Source organism: Tetrao urogallus (genome assembly GCF_951394365.1).
Source record: "Tetrao urogallus genome assembly, chromosome: 11".
NCBI classification, from domain to species: domain Eukaryota; kingdom Metazoa; phylum Chordata; class Aves; order Galliformes; family Phasianidae; genus Tetrao; species Tetrao urogallus.
In genome coordinates this window covers 1627392-1644762 of record NC_136824.1, presented here as the reverse complement: position 1 = coordinate 1644762, position 17371 = coordinate 1627392, and the positions used below count along the sequence as shown (strand labels likewise).

The window sequence follows — 17371 nt, the reverse complement described above, 5'->3', positions numbered from 1 at the left end:
CAGCTGTTTGTGTTATTTTCCTTTTTTTCCACAGAAAGCAGCCGCCGCGGGAGCCGCATCCCCGCAGCCACGGCTGAAGGTCCCCGCGCTGAGGGCCGCTCGGAGGGGCTGTGAGGCCGCGCGCTGCTGTGGGGGCGCCTTTCCGCGGCGCCGTAGCGGGGCTGAGAGAGGAGAGCCGAGGGGCCCCGGCCCCGAGCGGGGAGGGGGGAGCGGAGTTCCCGGCGGGCCGGCCGCCTCCCCGCCCTCCCCCGGCGGCGTGAGCGAGCGTGTTTGGGAGGGAAGGAGGGGGTGGAAGCCGGGCCGGGGCGGCCAGCAGGCAATTTGCATGAGAGACAGACTGGGAATGAGCTGGAGTGGGCGCCTCTCCGCGCACACAGAGCGGGGCAGGAGGGGGAGGAGGAGGGAGCTGCCGCCGCCGCCGCCGCCGGGGAGAGGCGGCGAAGTCCGGGCAAAGTTTGGTGCCGCGGGCCCGAGGCGCTGAGGCGGCGGAGAGCGGCGCGGGGCCGGGCGAGGCCGCCGGGGCCGGGCTTTGTGCTGCCCGCGGGGCCTGCGCGGAGCGGAGCGGAGCGGAGCGGGGGGCGGCGGGGCGCTGCCGGCAGAGCCAGCATGTCCTCCATCCTGCCATTCACCCCTCCCATCGTCAAGCGGCTCCTGGGCTGGAAGAAAGGGGAGCAGAACGGGCAGGAGGAGAAATGGTGCGAGAAGGCGGTGAAGAGCCTGGTGAAGAAGCTGAAGAAGACGGGGCAGCTGGACGAGCTGGAGAAGGCGATCACCACGCAGAACATCAACACCAAGTGCATCACCATCCCCAGGTAGCGGCGGGGACGGCGGGCCGGGGCGACCCGCGGGCGGCGCTGCGCTGCGCCCCTCCGCGCGGTTATAGGGAGGAGAAAGGGGCGGCAGGGTGGGAGCGCTGTGTGATAACGGGAGGGGGGAAAGTGCGAGGGGACGAGGGCAGGAAAGAGGTCTGCAACTGAGATTGAAAAAAAAAAAAGAACAACAGCAACAAAAAAAGTTGGGAGCGCTGTGGATAACAGCTCTGCGTATTGTAGGTACCCGTGGTCAGAAGTTTCAGCGTGTTCTCCGGCGTTGTTAGGGGAAGATCTGTTTATTTTTGATAAACTATCAGGAAAATGGTTTGTTTGGGTTGTTTGCTTGTTTCCATGTTAGCTAGATAGACGTTGCTCGAAGAGGTGATTGAGAGCCCTGCTGTGTGTGTGTTTTCCAATGGCTTTTTAGATTGGGAATGCAAACGGCATCGCTGAAGGGGATTGTTTGGAGTGCCGAAGGGTGAATATAACCAATGTATACACATACTAAATTTTGCGTTAACGTAGATTTTATTTTTAGCCTTCATTCTGAGCTCTGCGAGACCATTATAAATCACGTAGGATGTGTGTGTAAGTATCCCATCAAAGAAAAATCCTGCACGTAACTTTCAGCTCGCTGGCCGCAGGCGGTGCTTTATTGCTGAGGGTTTGTTGATTTCAGCGAGCAGGGCCAGATGACTGCTGGGGCTGTTCTTGGTCGTTGTTTGAGGGGTATTTTTTGGTTGCTGTTTGAAACACAGGCCAAAGTTCATTGCAAATATTTGAATGCTGCATAATTGTGTGCTTCTGCGTGAGAAGATAGCTGTGTGTGTGTGTATTCATGCTCCTCTCTCGCGCAAACAAATGTATGCTTTCTTGGTTGTCAGAATGATTTAATATGCAGTAGCTAATACAAAGCAGCATCTGTTGCATGAAAAAGTGAAGCAAGTAGCTTAGAAATGTGGGCATTTGGAACTCTGAAATTTTTCTTCCAGCAACTGTAGGGTGGTTTTTCTTCTGTTGTCGTTTTGTTTTTTGTTTTTTCAACAACAACAACAACAACAAAAAAAGAAGTCTTCTGATATTTTAGTGCTGAATGAGCATGGCTGAGATTTTACACTGAATAGATCTGGACCCTTACCTTTCTTAGTTAGCGTTATTCTGGCTTCCTCTTCTAGCTGAAGAGTAGAGCTGCCCCTGATAAAAAATGTAGTAAAACCTCTATTTCAAAATTCTTGGTAAGCAGTGTGCATCCCTCACAGATAATGCCCTATCTAAACCACTTCCCTTAAATACCTCTTCGGAAGAAGAAAATGACTTGAGCAGCGCTGCTGATGTGACTGTGGTATTGTGCCTCGTTGCTGATGAGCAGAGCATGAAGTCTGCAGATGATTCTTCTGCTAGCAACAAGGTGTTGTAACATAAAGGAGGGAGAGTTTGGTATTTTGTGATTGAAAGGAGGCAAAGCGATGGGTGGAGTGGGATGCTTTAGTTGAGAAAAATAATTGTGAAGCTGTAAAATAAGTAACAATGCAAGCAGATGTCACAAGTCGTAAATATTATCACCTCCAGAGATTGTCCTGGAAGGGCCTGCTGTGCAGAAGCGATTGCTTCTCATGTACTGTGCTCAGCTAAAAGAAATGTGAACAGAAATTGTATCATTTCATACTCACTTGTAAGACAGAACCCAAATCCTGTATGTCTTAAACCTTGGTGCTGGGGGAGTATCAGCACATTCTGACACGAGCTCCTTTGGTCTTGGTTTTAGATTTTTAACATAACACTTCCTGTGTACATTTGTTGTTGTTTAATACCGGCATTACAGAGATGCAAGTGGTGGTTGTTAAGTTGCTTTGTTCTGGGCTCTCAGAAGCAGCGCAGTGAGAGGCTGATACTTTAGGTACCAGAGACTGGGGAGTGTCACCAGGCAGTTTGTCTGGGAGGGGTGGCAAAGCTGGAGCAAGGCCTGTGACTTTGGGCCGTGTCCTCTCCTCAGGACTGTGCTGTTTGTCCTGATGTATCTGCAGATCTGGTCACCCTGTCACTCCAAATTAGCATTTGTAGGACAATCCTAGTATGGCTTTAGTATTTTCTTTTAAAATAATACTACATATCTTGTTTTAGTGTTTAGGTAAACAAGTATGTTGAGGGGAGGCGAAAGGGGGAAAAACATCATTAAGGATTAGATCATGTTGTGCATTGTCTGTAATGCATCAGTAGGCTGAATTGCAGTGGAGCCATGCCAGCGATGACTCTGGCCCAGCAGGAGTAGGGTAAGTCCAAAATTAGCTGTTGTATCCATGAGACAGAGCAAGTTTAAGATGTAAAAGTGCTCAGGCTTTGCAGGAACATTGCTTGTGGGACTAAGGGCTATGCAGCAGTTGAGCTAGCACTTCAAATTCCTGTAGTGACAAGGTGGGACTGAATGCACGTATTAAAAAAGAACAAGAAAAAGGAATACATCAATTTCTGTTGCAGGGCTATGGTATTAGGAGGCCACATTTGTTCCTGCTGTCATTTTTATCAACTTGGAACTGGAAATAGGCATGTTTCTCAATATGCAATCTCCTGATAGTTTATATGATGGATAGTTTATAGATGAATTGATAGGCACACCTCCCACCTCAGGTTCCTGTTGGAAGGACATGTGGCATACAGCAAAAGGTTGGAGAGACCCTCACGGATCTCAGCAGAGGTGCTGGCAGGATTCTTTCCCTTCTGTTTTTTTTTTTCCTGCTGCAGCAGGAAGCAATTTCCACCTGAAAAGCCTCAGACCACGGGCTTGCTTCACGTTGCCAGTGCCTGGCAGAAGGGTTTGTTAGAGGGCTGTGTGTTGGAGCACTGCTGCTCCACAGCCCATCCTGCTCCACAAGGGAGCTGTCTGTAAACCTGTGTGTGCTGAGCTTTGGTGCTGCTGACCTAGTGAGGTGTAGCAAGCTGTGTCTGCATGGCAGCAAAATAACTCTTCATAGTACTGCATGCTGTGATAAAAACACACGCTCTTTTCACCATTAAAATACACCCTTTGTAGTAGTTGGGTTGATCTTGAAAGCTCAGCTCTCAGGATGGGGATTTTTACTGCTTTTTGGACAAGGCTGAGGATGGAGTTCTGTTAGCACATACCCCAGCACAGCCAGGTGTTTGAGTTTACGGCCTCTCTGCTTTGCTCTGTGAGCGAGCTTAGATCTGTTCCAGCTGCTATCAGATGTTTTGAAGTTTTGATAGCTCTCTCTGCTTCTGAGACCAGATGTGGTGAACTGGGAATTTGCTGGCAGCAAACCCGACAGCTGGCACTACCTGCAGAACGTGAGTGCATCCCTGTGGACTTCATGCCTGGGTGAAGAGCTGTGAGTTTGTGGTACTATTTCTGACCTGAAGAGAGGCCATGCTGTGCTCTTGGCAAACCATGCACGTTTTTCTCAGAAATAGTGCATTAGCCTGAACTGTGAGTGTTTAGCAACCTGAATAGGGGTCTGAACTGTGAAAGTTGGGAACATGTGGTGAGCGATTACTAATTTCTGAGAGCTGTGTGATATATGTAGTCCTGCATGTGTGGCAGGAGGTAGCGAATGCTTTGTTTTAGGAGCATTAGTGGTACTGTACATTAAGACATAAACTCATGACATTCTGTGATATATTTTCATATATATATATATTTCTGTTAAGCCTATTACTGTATTTATTTTTTTATATCACCAGTGGTTTTATAGGAGCCAGGATTCTTGTATGTAAGAAATACCTTCTTTTAAGTGGTGTTTTTTTTTTAATTTAGAAACTAAAATTAGCAGTTTTTGAAGAGAGGTGGGTGTTATTTCTTGTGGAACTCATCTGATAAGGATAGAGTGTACCAACTAAAATGGAAATGAGGCACTTTTGTTTAAAAAGTGAAAAAAAAAAAACCTGAACATAGTGTTCCTTAAATGATTTGCTTTTCAGTGGGGAAAACCAGGAAGAATAAAGAAGCGATTTTAGGAAGATCTTCAGAGTGAACGTAATTGTTGTGTTGAATGCTGACTGCACAGTATTTACAGGAGTTGACTGTGGTCTGAGGACTGCCTTCATACCAGGAAAATAGGAAAACCTCACGTAGAGAAAGTGGCAGAGGCACTTCTCAGGGCTGTGAACTCTTCTTTAGAGGCTGGCATCTGTCTAGATTCAGCACCAAGCGAAGGACCAGTCAGTTTTGTGCGTTTGTGCACACAGTTGTATTTTCTATGGCAAATTTAAGCTGTCTCATTTTCAGTACAGCCTCTTGGTGTACGTGGGACGTGCATATGTAGCTTTACTATTGCGCAGACTGCTTGCAGGCTGCCTGCTCTCAAGGTGAGCTTGGCCTGCAATGGGGCATTGGTTGCAGCTCAGTCCTTTGTGCGTGCAGTTGAGCTGCCTTGATGTTTGCTGGCTCCCAGCTGCAGGTAATTTTACTGGCACACCGCTCTGCTGACCTCTATACTGAGCTAGCTTTATGGGCAGGCTGTTGTGGCCCTGCCCTAACCTTTGTGCTGTCACTGCAACGCTGCTGCCATGGGAGTTCATTTGGCTGTGGTGGCTGCAGGGTGGACGCGGCGCCTGGTTTGTTTGTGGCTGGCCTTTGTGCTGTTGGTGTGACTTTGCAGATCAGGTCTAGTGGTGAAAATACAGCAAGTACACGGACTCAGCCTTCAGTTCAGTGTACTTTCTACCTGCAGTCACACTTATTCTTTGGTACCCTCCTCCTCTTCCACTCGCCAAAGGTGCCAGGTGATGCTGAAACTCCTCTCGAGCACAGGGCAGTATTTGTGTAAGATATAGATGGGTCAGTGGGGAGAAAAAAATGTGTATTGTACCATTTGTTGAGATGTTCATGGGCGTTCATCTCTCTGCCTTTTTTTCTTTTTCCTTCTCTCGTGGGACTGAAATATTTAAAGTAGCTTCTGGAAGGACTCGTAATATTCTCATTATGTTGTGTAGTAAGTGGTGAATCTTTGTGAAATAAAATGTTTAAGATGGTTGCTTAACTTTTATAGTATTAGGAAAAGACCCTGAACATTGCAGTCATTTAAACATAATGAGAAATAAATGCAAAAAATTGATGAAATCAAGAAATGCACACTGTATGGGATTATCACATCAGGGATCCAATTAAAATGAGCTCTTCTAATAAATATTAGTTTAATAATATAAACTTGTGATCACTTTATTATTGCAACAGAAGTAAAATTAACAAGATTTAATGGACTGAGCAGCCATTAATTTTCACTTGTTAATTTATTAGGAGCTTCTAACACTGTTAGATGCACAGCAACGCTATTATCCTGCATGAAGCACTTTATGAAATAAATAGGGCCAAACGGTGCTTGAATTAAATTGAAATCAGATTTTATTCTCAAATTATCCGTTTCTGTTTTTTTATTATTATTGTGATTATGATTATTTTTTTCCTAGCTTTCCTCTATGCAGTGCAATTAAATTTTCAGGGATGGGCTGCAGCACTCTCTTCCAGTAAGGCTTATGAACAGTACTAATTAACTTCTGTCCTTGCTTGCCTTGATGTGCCGTGCAAAAGGCTTCTTCCAGTCCAAAGCTGATAGTGCAGATTGGCAGCAGGGACGGGGGAATAAGGACAGGGCAGAGGTTCTTGTCCAGGCGCTCTGGTTCTAGTCGGCCAGCTCCACTGCACTTAGTAAATGTTTGTTAATTATGTTTTGTTACATGGGACCGGAGTCCAAACGTGGAGACAAGGAAGTTGTTAATAACTGAGCTCTTGTGCTTGTTGTTGAAGAGACAATAAGGTGCGGTTTATACTGATTTAAAGCTATTTTGTAGCCCTTTGGGCCTGGCCCTCATTTTCTCCCCCATCTCCTTGCCATCCCTGTCAGAAGGTGGGACTGAGGCAAGCGTGAGGTTGGGTTGCTGCTGCTGCTGTGGAGCAGAATGAGGAGCAGATCTCTCTTCCAGTATTAAAGATCTGATTGTTCAGAAGCGTGCATGAAGGAACTGCTTAGATACGATCGTAGTAATAATGGTGATATAAAGAAGTAGCCCATATCCTCAGAAGAGCTGAGCCAGGGAAGAAACAACAATATCCTGTTTTTAGAGATAGAAATTAGAATTACAGAGGAGTTCTGTGAGCTCCAGAACAAAAAATCTTCACTGACAACTAAAATGTAGCATAAACATTAACTGTTGTGGCTGAGCTGATGTGGGTTAACCAGATTTGCTCATTTAGAGTCAGGGTTTCAGAATCCTACATGATTGCGTGTAGTGTGGGCAGGCTTTAGGTTATCCAGAATTTTTGAATTACAAGGAGAGAGGAAGAAATAATAAAACACATTTGTGAGCCTCATGAGAAAGCATATTTAATAATTAAAATCCAGTCAAACTTGTGTAATCTAGGAGAAGTGAATAGGTGATCTCGATAACTTGTATTTGCTTCTGGAAGTACCTTTACAGCCTGCTTACTGTTCAGCACTGAGCTTATGACTGCAAACAAGTTTCAGAGAGTCGTGGGCCTGACCCCGTGACCAGGAGCATCTACATGGGCTATCCATAGGAATGTGCTGTGTCAGCTTACCAAAGGTGAGCCTGCAAATCCTGGGGAGAAGGCTACAAGGTGCCAGGAGGGTCAGTCAGGCTGCCCACAGCCCTCACTTCTTCCATGCTTTTTAATTCTTAGAAAGGAGAATCTCTGTTTCAAGGTATTGTTATTGGACCATCCTTAGCTCACTGTGTAATTTGCTGTTATCTAATCTGGAAACTTCAGTAAACTTTTGCTTACAGGTTGTGTCATAGAAAAGGTTGAAGATTTTCTTAGGTTTGGTGATGTTTATTAACCATAACATAATCTCTTTAGAAAAGGAAGTCAGAACAGAAATTTCCTCCTTTGTGGTGAGGCTGCAACCAGCAATAGATGAATGATGGATGTCGATACTGATATACTGAGGAAAAACTTTGTCCTTCCTGTTCCAGTTTCTTTAATGTGAAAGGAGAGATTTGCTTAGTCTGATTCACTTCCCAGATGTAAAGCTGTTAATATCCACAAAAATATTGGGCATCTGCATGCGATCGCATCTTTGTGTCTGTGTTGACTGTGGAACTGTTATTATTACTTTATCTACTTAGTGGTTAGAGAACACTTTTTCCAGATTTTCCTTTCCCTCCATCACTGGTGATTGTGTGGGACGACAGAAGACCCAACTACAAGCATCTTGAATTTTGTTATATGCAGAAAGACCAGATATGTTGGGTTTTGTTTTCACAGAGTCTGTGGTTTCTACATGGAATTGTACAGGAATGTCCTTTTCTTACTATTTGGTGAACAAATTGTTGTTCCCCTTGAGTCAGATGCATAGCCAATCTGTAGCACACGTGTGAAAGTATCTGAAAAACTATACTGGTGTTTGCAAAGCACTTATTATAAAAGCAGTGCTGACAAGCAGCTAGAGCCTAAGTCTTTTCCCACTCTATTTGCATTTGTGTAATCACGTGGATTTCAGTAAATTTGCTTGATTTACATGCAAGTGAAAGGAGAATCAGGCCAGCACAAGAAAGCAGTGGACTGAAAATGGAGGACAGAAGTGTTCATAGGCTGAGTATTGTAAGATTTTCCCCTTACATTCATGGTTCTTGGAGCCACTGTGTGTTCTTCTCTGCTGGGCTGGATGCCTGCCTGGGCCCGAGGCGCCGTGTGTGGTGGTGCAGTGTGTGATGGCTGCTCAGAGCTAGTGCTTTTCAGCCCTGGGCTGGAGATCCACCAGGAAGGATTTAGCTGGAAGTTTGGTGGAAATGAAACTTCTGCAAAGCATTTCATTTCTGAAGGAGTCGTTGCATGTGTTTCAGTAACGATTTTCCACTGGGCACTATTGTGTCTTGGCAGAGAGCCTCCATTCTGTGGCTGAGATGGCCCTGGATGAGAGTTGGCATTGGCACTGCCTCCTGAATAAAGGATTTGGCTGTGCTCACCGTGCTTTGTCTTTCTGTTTTATTGTGTTTTTTTCTTTCTGTTGTTCTGTTTTCAGCCAGCTCACATATCCATGGTGAAGCCATTGCAATGTGCTTCTCCTGCAGCACCCTCACACCTCCCCTGCTACAAGCCTTGCAGACAGGAAGAAGAGTAGGGGTTTCCTTGTGCATGGCCTAGATAAAGCCCAGCCACAATTCCAGGCCTTGAACTTCGAAGAGCACAAGGTCTGCTGATAACATCTGTCCTTTCTCTCTTCCCCTGTGGCCAGCTTGTTGCAAGGAAGGCCTGGGGTCACTGCTGCTGTTGACCTGGAACCTGAACGCGAGGCTCTGCTGTGGCAAGCTCAGATTGATTATATTGTGAGTTTCTCAGGCTTGACATGCTGCAATGTGCATACAGTTCGGCTGATCTTCCTCCATGCCTCCTTCTTGGACCTAAATTTAACTCGCTTATTGACTATAAGCTTTATGAAGCTGAATCTATCTTATGCTTGCTTTTTTTTTTTTTTTTTTTTTTTGGCCTGTTTAAGTGCTGCTTTCTTTTCAAAATTGCTTGGTGTTGTCGCTTTTTTTTCCCTTTTCCAAGGCCCAGCACAGTCTTTGCAGTGATGAGTTAGAGCCATGGAAAGTGGAAATAAGCTCATTTGAAACTACTGCTTCACAAAATAACTACATGTAAATTAAAAAAAAAAGAAGTCAATAATCACTGATCATCAAAGCCAGTGTGATTCTGCAACTGATGTCTTTTGCCAGTAGAAGTCTGCTGGCGTTCTGCGAGCTGTTGGGAGCATTGCTGTGAATTAGATGCCATAAATAAGTTGCATGTAGGTAGGCAGCTGATCCCTGAAGCCTTTTCCCAAATCTTGTGGTGTTTGTTTGGTAGAACACAAGGTGACAGTTCGCATGGAGGGCTGCAGTTGCATCTTTGTTTTTTTCCAGTTGTAACTGAGTTAAGATAGGCTTTCTGTTGTGCGTAACTGCCTTAATGAGCGTACACTGTGGTTAGGGAACACTGAAAACATCACATTTTGTTCCACACTGCTGTGTACCATTAAGTAAAATACTTAACCTACTTGTACCTCACTCTTCTCTACCTAGAAAATGCAGTACTTGCCTCACGAGGATGTCAGAGGATGTAATCACAGTTGTGAAAAGCTCTTAGCGTTTTGACAGATAGACAGGGTTGCAAAGCTCTGTACCTTGCTACTGTAAAAGGCTTTCTGTTGCTGTGCAGCCATCTCTTTTCACACTCAGAAAGCACTTCTAGTTTTTTTTTGGAAGCTTTCTTTGAAAATATGTAGGTGCTACGTCAGTGGGAATATTAGAATTCCGGAGATGTTTAGCGGTCAGCTTTTACTGGGTTTGCATAATATTTATCTGTTCGTCACTGCGCCGTACCTCCTGTGCACATGGAATATTTTGACTGGTTGCTGCACATCATACCACAGTGGTCTGCTTCTGAGCTTAGGCTGAAAGTGTTAGCACGAGTCCAGGGGAAACACTATACACACAGCCTCATGTTTTCATTTAAGTAATATTATATAACCAGATGTGAGCATAATGCCATCCAAACACAAAATGCTAAATGAAAGAAATGTGTTCATGCAGGGATCGTGCTGTTGTTTTTAGACCTTTAAAGCCACGACTCGCAGCAGCAGCACGTGTTGGAAAAACGGATCACTTGTGTACCTATAACTGTGCTCTTTCACTGAGCAGTTTGGCAGCCGCTGAGTGCCGGGCAATTGTGAGCACCTATTTGCTTTAAAACTCCTTTGCATCTGAAGACTTCTGGTGAGTTGTTCTGAAAGAGATGACTGAAAGCTAATAGCTGGCCATCTGGCTGGAAACAACATTATTAATTAAGCTTTCTCTTTTTCTTTTAAATCATTTACAAGTTTGAAATAAATGCTCTTTTCAAGGGTATTGAAGCAAGTTGGATTTGAATTCTTGCTGTGGGAAGCAGTGCGTTTAATGCCTCCCTTCACTAAAGTTAAGAATCAAGAAGTAATGGTTGCTTAGATTTCTAAGAGCAAAACAACCTCCAGATTAGTCCTTATGTGTTTTAAACAGCTACTTTGTGTAAAAAACAGCCATCAAGCTCAAAGACTATCAGCAGCTCCCATTTAAAGATAAAAAAAAAAATCTTTACTACTTATCAAGCCCTTTTAACCACCTTTTCCATCATGGTCTTTTCACAGCCTGTTGAAGGGCCTGTGCTTGCTGGAGGGTGTTGGTGACCTCTGTTTTATTACTTAGGCCACAAAGTCCTTTGCAGCAGAAAGATTTCAGTTCACTTTTGCAGATTGGGATAATGAGGACCCGAGGACTGGGCTGACTGGCACTGAAGTGCAGGGGGGTAGAGGCAAAGCAGCAGCTTGGGTGCAGGCTGCAGTGCTCCATAAGCAGGGTTGAAGTGACGTTGCTCTTGGGAGAACATCTCCCCATGTTCTGGGTGGAAACGGTTTGCAGTAGTTTAATAATAGTTTAAAAGCTGTTCTTCCTGAGTAGTGTTAATAAATCGTAACACAGTCATGATGTAGCATTCAGAATTACATTTGTAAAACAGTGTTGTGTATGTGTAATTTGGGGGAGCCTTTTGGGATAGCAGCACGTCTCAGCAGCTCTCACAGACACAAGTGTGATGAAGAACTGAAGAGGTATGGAAACTTACTGGTGGTTTGACCCAAATAAGACAGAGCTGTCCATTTTTGGTATGAAGCTCAGGAATTACAGCTTCTGAGATGGAATCATTTTGCTAGGCAGTGAAGTGCACTGAAGGAGCAGCCCAGGCTTGTGCCATTCATTACAAGCACTTTTGCCTCCTGCCCAGCGTTCCCCCCCATTAGTTCTCCATTCCTTGCTGGCAGAACTATGCTGTAAAATATTGCTGTAGCAGACACAAATGAACACATACAAGCGAGCATAGGCCGTGGAAATTATGGCTTGAAATTGAGTTTTGTAAGTCACTGCTTTGCATGCCAGGCTCCACTGGTTTGAAAGCCCTGTTGAGGTAGCTGCTTCTAAACAGAAGCAAAAATAGACATTTGAGTGCTCTGATCTTAGAAGAAAAAAAACCAACAGGCATTTATTGGATTATGATTGGCTTATGACTTTGAAGCTGGAGCTGGTTTTATGTTACAGAGCTTCTCACCCTGCTTATTCTCTCAGCTCCTGTTCTTTCCCCCTCTCCATTATTATTATTTTTTTCCCTCTTTTCATGCTTTCTATTTTTAGGGTGGCATTTCAGAGTTTCTGCTATAGTGGCAGGCCAGCTATTCCGGAGGAAAAAGAAAGAAGAAAGGTGGGAGGTCGAGCTAATAACTGTTATTAATTTGGGTTTTGAGTGTTCATGTTCAGAGACTGTGTGTTTCCAGTTTATCTCATAGTGGATGAAGGATCTTCTTGCACTCAGAGCCATTGATTTACGTGCATCCTGACAGTCTTTGTGCACCTTGGCAGAAGAGAGGAAAAGTTGGAGGTTTAGGACTGCAGGGGAAGTTTTAGAACAATTCTTTGTATCCAGCAGGACAACTTCAGGTAGCAAGTGGTGTTTAGTTGTTTAGTTAACCTTTTTGTGAAGGAAGAAAAAAAAACAACGTTGTGACTAAATTAAAAAAAAGCCATAAATACGCTATTAAGGTCTGAACAGAAATGGAGTAACCCTTGCTTGGGGTGTATACATGTGTTTATGTAAATGAAATTGTGGGATGAGGCTTTTGCAGGCAGCTCTAATGCTGATCAGAGATTGGAGTTCCTTCAAGAGCATGAGAGCAGGGAGAGGGCATTCTGTGGGGATGGAGCAGTGAGTGCTCATGGGTGCAGAATTCCTCTGACCGTTCTGCTGTGGGGCCTGTGATGCTGTGTGGCCCTGCTAAAGCTGTTGCATGATTAATTAATGGACTCTGCTAATGTATGCCTTTGTGATCTGTGCCTTTGTGCCTTGCATTTTCTTGGGGCTTGCCTTGCTTTCTTTGTTTAGAGGTTGAAGTAGCCTGAATACTATTTTTCTTCTTGTACTATGCCTGAGAATTAAACCACAGGGAAGGGTGGCTGCTTGGAGGGGATTGAGGGACACAGAGGAGTGTTCTATGCTTATGAGAGCAAGAGGTTTTACTCAATGTGACAAAGCTTAAGACAGGCCAGGCATAGGTGTTTGATAGCATTTGATGTTTGTTGTGAGCTCAGTGAGTCGTGTTTTCCTCTCTGATTTCTGGGCCGTCACTTCTGCACGTGCAGAGCAGCTCTGAGTTTACATCACTGTGAGAATAGCTGGGGAAGAATTGCATCTGAATTTTACACGTCATGTTGTATTTCATCCTTACTTGTGGTTTATATCACTGTGCTGACTGCAGCTATGAAGAGTAGTTTTCTAGGTTCATTTGGTTGTTGTTGTCAGAAGCTGTCTGAAGGCTGCTCCAGTGTAAGTCCACATGCAGTGTATTGCTACAACTTAAATCACTGCAGAATTATTTTTAGATGACCAGGATTATTTCAAAATATAGGCCATAACATTTCTAACAGTGATTTGGTAACTTATTTCAGTCAGTTATAGATTGCACCTCATGTTGACTTGAATCTATCGCTAACATGCAGGATTTTGTTTCTTTTAAAGCAAGTGAGGCTGCTGCTCAAAGGTATTTCTTAGAATAGTTGGAATGAATTGATAGATGTAGTTTGCTTTATTGTCACAGGGACTGAGTTTTGTTTTCAGGGGTTGCCTCCTGGCACAGCAGGCTGAAGAGGGGTAAGCAAGAGAAAACTTTACAGTTTGCATACGTTTGTATCTACTGCAGTAGTTCCTGGGGGCTGAGGAAGAGGTGACCAACAACACTGTGTGTATTGTGCAACCATTTCTGGGGTGAAAATGTACGTGGGATCTTTTCTTTGGGGAGATTTTGGAAGTTTCCTGCAGGCTGAAGAATGTCTTGGTGAATGCGTGTTGCTGACTGGCGGGCACATTCAGGCCAGCTGATCAGAGCAAGTTGCATTATGCTGGCAGAAGTTGTGATAGCAGTAACCCCCACGCTTAGACAATATATTTTTATCTTACTTTAACCCTAAATATTTTGTTACTGTGCCAGTAAGTGGCAGAGCAGATTTGGACAGAGGAGACATAATGGGCTGTGTTTCTGTGTCTCATTAGGCTAGTTTGATGAGCCAAGTTCATTTCAACAGAAATGACAATCCCAAGTTATCTTGTTTCCACGTGCTTTTTTTTGTGTCGTGTCTCTACCTATAATGACAACAGTGACATAATTTTGCTTATGATTTCCACTTCTCCAAGCATAGTTCCTGTTACCTACAAACCACTGGAGGAATATTACTAGCTGAGGGAACCACTTGATTTTGAAGAATGCGACTGAAGATTTTGTTTTCTCAGCATCCTCTGCCAGTGACTGGTATTTTCTTGTTGCTTTCAATACCAGGGACTATTCAATACAAGTTCGTGGCTTTGCCAGCAAATAGGTATATGGTGATTCCTTGATGACCAGGCGTTCGTCCCATGCAAGGCCTTTCCAAGTTGGCCATTTGGTAACTGTCCTTGCAAGGTACCTGTGAAGTGCCTAGCACTGGAGATTCAGACTCGCTTGCTCCTTTGATGCCCCCTTCAAAAAAAAACACCTGGTGATTCCTCATTGTGCAAGGTAAGCAACCTGTTAAAGGTCGTGTCCCCTAAGCAGAACATGTGCTATCCTTAGCCTAGCACTTTTCATGAGAGCTGCAAGTGTTTGTGTGCTGGAACAAGGTGTTCCTGTAAGAAGTGTGGGTATGGAGCTGGCTGGGTGTTGCCAGACTTGCAGGGTTTTGGCGTTCTCCGTGTGGAACGTGAGCAGCCGTCTGTCTGACCCTTGTGCAACTGCTAAATGAGCAGCACTCGCAATATTCCTCCATTCCTAACCAAGTCTAGCTGTCTGCAATTTGAGCGTTTATTAGCACACAGATAAGTTAATTATACAAAAGGCAACATTACCTTGTAATTGCCTAATCTTCCCATGTGCAATAATTGGCCGCTGGGTATGTCGGATAATGCAGATGTGTGAAGCATTATAACTTCATGGGAGCTTTCTCACTGAAACTGAGCTCGATCACCACAGTGCATTTTGTCAGAGGTGAACATATTCCAGAATGTGGGCATGTCTCTGTCAGTGACAGAAATAGAGTCTGAGTGTGCTGAATGGAAATACGTCTTACGATATTTTCTTCTTTAACTTAAAAAGAATCTCCTGTAATTTTAACTGAATTCTTAGCATCAGTTGATGGTGTTCAGATGCATCTCTAATGTGCTTCCCACGTTTGCCTTTTTGAAGCCGTTCATGAGATTATTCCAGCTAAACCCTCTCTTTCTCTGGCATTTGGTCTCATCCTCTGCGCTGCACTAGCAGTGCTTAAAGCAATAGATCAGCACCTAATAAAAGCGGGATTATCTCTAAGCTGGAAATAAGAAGAAAGAGCCTACTGTGGAAGTTAGAGGGGTTGCTTGTTGACACCGATTCATTTCATACGCTTGCAGAAACTTCCAGTGCAATAATGAGGGGTCTTCAGTGGACTTTCTCACTGTATTTTACAACTTGCAATCTATTTAGACTTCATCTGCTCAGACAGTTCAGATGATCTGTCCCCAGTTATGCAAATATCACAAGCTGTTCTACTTGTTCATTTATTCTGTTGGAAAGGCAGAGGGGGAGAACAGCCTTGATTTGCACCCCTAAGGGACGCTATGCAAACCCACTCTCAGGTTTCTGTGATGGGAGCTGCGCAGGTTTTTGTCCTTTTGTCTGTTACCCTTCTCTTTCAGTCATCTCTTAGTGAGTAACAGTATGCTGTGAGACACGAACTCTGGAAGTCTTTATTACAATGTGTGTGTGAACCATAGCCATCACCAGAACTGACTTTCTCATGGGCTGGCCCGGTGACTGCCTGCGGGGAGCGCCTTGCAGCTCTCTGCAACGTAGCTTTGGGGATTCTGGTATTGTGGCTTCCCTGTGCGCAGCAATTACTGTCCATTTTGCAATCAACACCTGTCTCTAATTTCTGCTTCCAGCAAAGGACACTGCCTGCTGTATAAAACCCTTTGCTGTTTGTGTATAGAATACTCAGCTTTTTACAGTTGAGGCTAGGAGACACCGCAAAGGCAGATGAAAGTTAAGTAAAGCAGTTGTTGCAATAGGCCTAAAACAAACATCAAATTTGGTGAGGTTTTTCCTTCCTTCCCTTCGTGGTTTATTTTTGTCTTTATTTTTAATATGGGGGAAGGGTGTGAAGGGGAAGGTTTCTCTTGAAACACGAGATTGTCTTGGGGCCTGTGCATGCAGTTGTTGTTGTTTGCTTGTTTTCTTTTCCCACCATCCCCTCCTTTAGGAATTGATTTGTTCAAATCCAGCTTTCCATGATCTCAGGCCTCCAGTGAGCGTCCTGCAGGCAGCCGTGTGTGTGTGTAGCAGGAAGCCCTTCTGGCCTGTGAGCACTGGGACGAATAGCAGCAGACCCACCAAATTCTCACGTGCATAAGGCAGACATGTTCCAAGGAGTCTTGCCTGGCCGAGCCTCATAAAGTCATTGGAACAGTTCACTGTTCCCTTCCTAAAATCTGCGGCTGCTTGCACGTGGCAGTGGTATTGCTTGAGGTGTTGTCAGATGTGTGTGTTTCTAAGGGAGCTGCTTTGCCTGCAGTAGTATTTCTTTAATTTGACTTTTGACCTTTCATAGCAGATCTGCTTAACAGCCAGGTTGCTGCTGCTTAAGAATTAAAACGTTTTGGTGAGGATTGCCTGTGATTTTTAGCTTGCAGTGGCTGCAGCAGTCTGCCTACTAAATATGTGTTCAGTGCTATTTGAGTTTTTAAAGAAAAAGGTGCATCTCGTGCTGAGTTTAGGTGCTTGTTTCTAGAAACGTGACTTCCCCTGGCAAGTGAGTATGAAACAACAGAGAGCATTCTGGGACCGAGTGAGCATGCAGCTCCATGCCCTCTGATTGAGATTGCTTTTTAAAAGGCATAATCTTATTTCTGGCCATCCCTGCCTGAGGCTGCTGGTCGCTTGTGCAGGGCTCTGTGCTGCTCAGAGCTGCGCTGTGTCTTTGCAGCAGCAAGATCACCCGATGCGATATCCTGGAAGTCGTGCGCTTTTAAGTCGCGTTTGTGGGCACTGAGGTGACCTCTGCATTGAAATCGGTAACTTGTGTGTCTGCGTCTTCTAGAAGGGCATCCTGTCTTCATTTAAAGAGATTCCACTATTTATTTTCTTACCTGTTTTATTGAGTTTCCTTCTGAAGTAATAAGAGCTGTTGAAAGAAGATCGTCTGTGTTCTTTTCAATTTGTGGTAGTTTTTAATCAGAATTCTGGTGCAGTTTTACAGTATCAGGAGGGCTCTGGGAAAGGCAGAGACAATGCTTCATGTATTTCTTTTATGGGTAAGCCCAGGGCAAAACAGTATCTTGTTGTTCCAAGCTATGCTTAGCATTTCTGCCCTGAGGAGAAAAATATGATTACGCAGCACATAAGGCTTGCCTGGACAAGTTGTAATGAATGTTGAATAACTGTTTGGTAGCAGCTTGTGTGCTTTTAACTTAATAAATATACATTGTGGTAGTGTTACAGAGGACCTCAAGATTATAATTATTT

The 17371-nt window shown here is 44.4% G+C and overlaps 1 protein-coding gene across 3 annotated transcripts in view; it reads left to right on the top strand.

Annotated features, from left to right (window-relative positions):
• Positions 1 to 606: 606 nt before the first annotated feature.
• Positions 607 to 17371, top strand: part of SMAD3 (SMAD family member 3) — a gene marked incomplete at both ends in the record, with an annotated part of 60798 nt that continues 44033 nt past the window's right edge. For all 3 annotated transcript variants that reach the window (XM_079541051.1, XM_079541052.1, XM_079541050.1), the window contains one exon: positions 607 to 812. In XM_079541051.1, the coding sequence (XP_079397177.1) occupies positions 607 to 812 (206 nt within the window). The remainder of the gene's footprint in view (positions 813 to 17371) is intronic.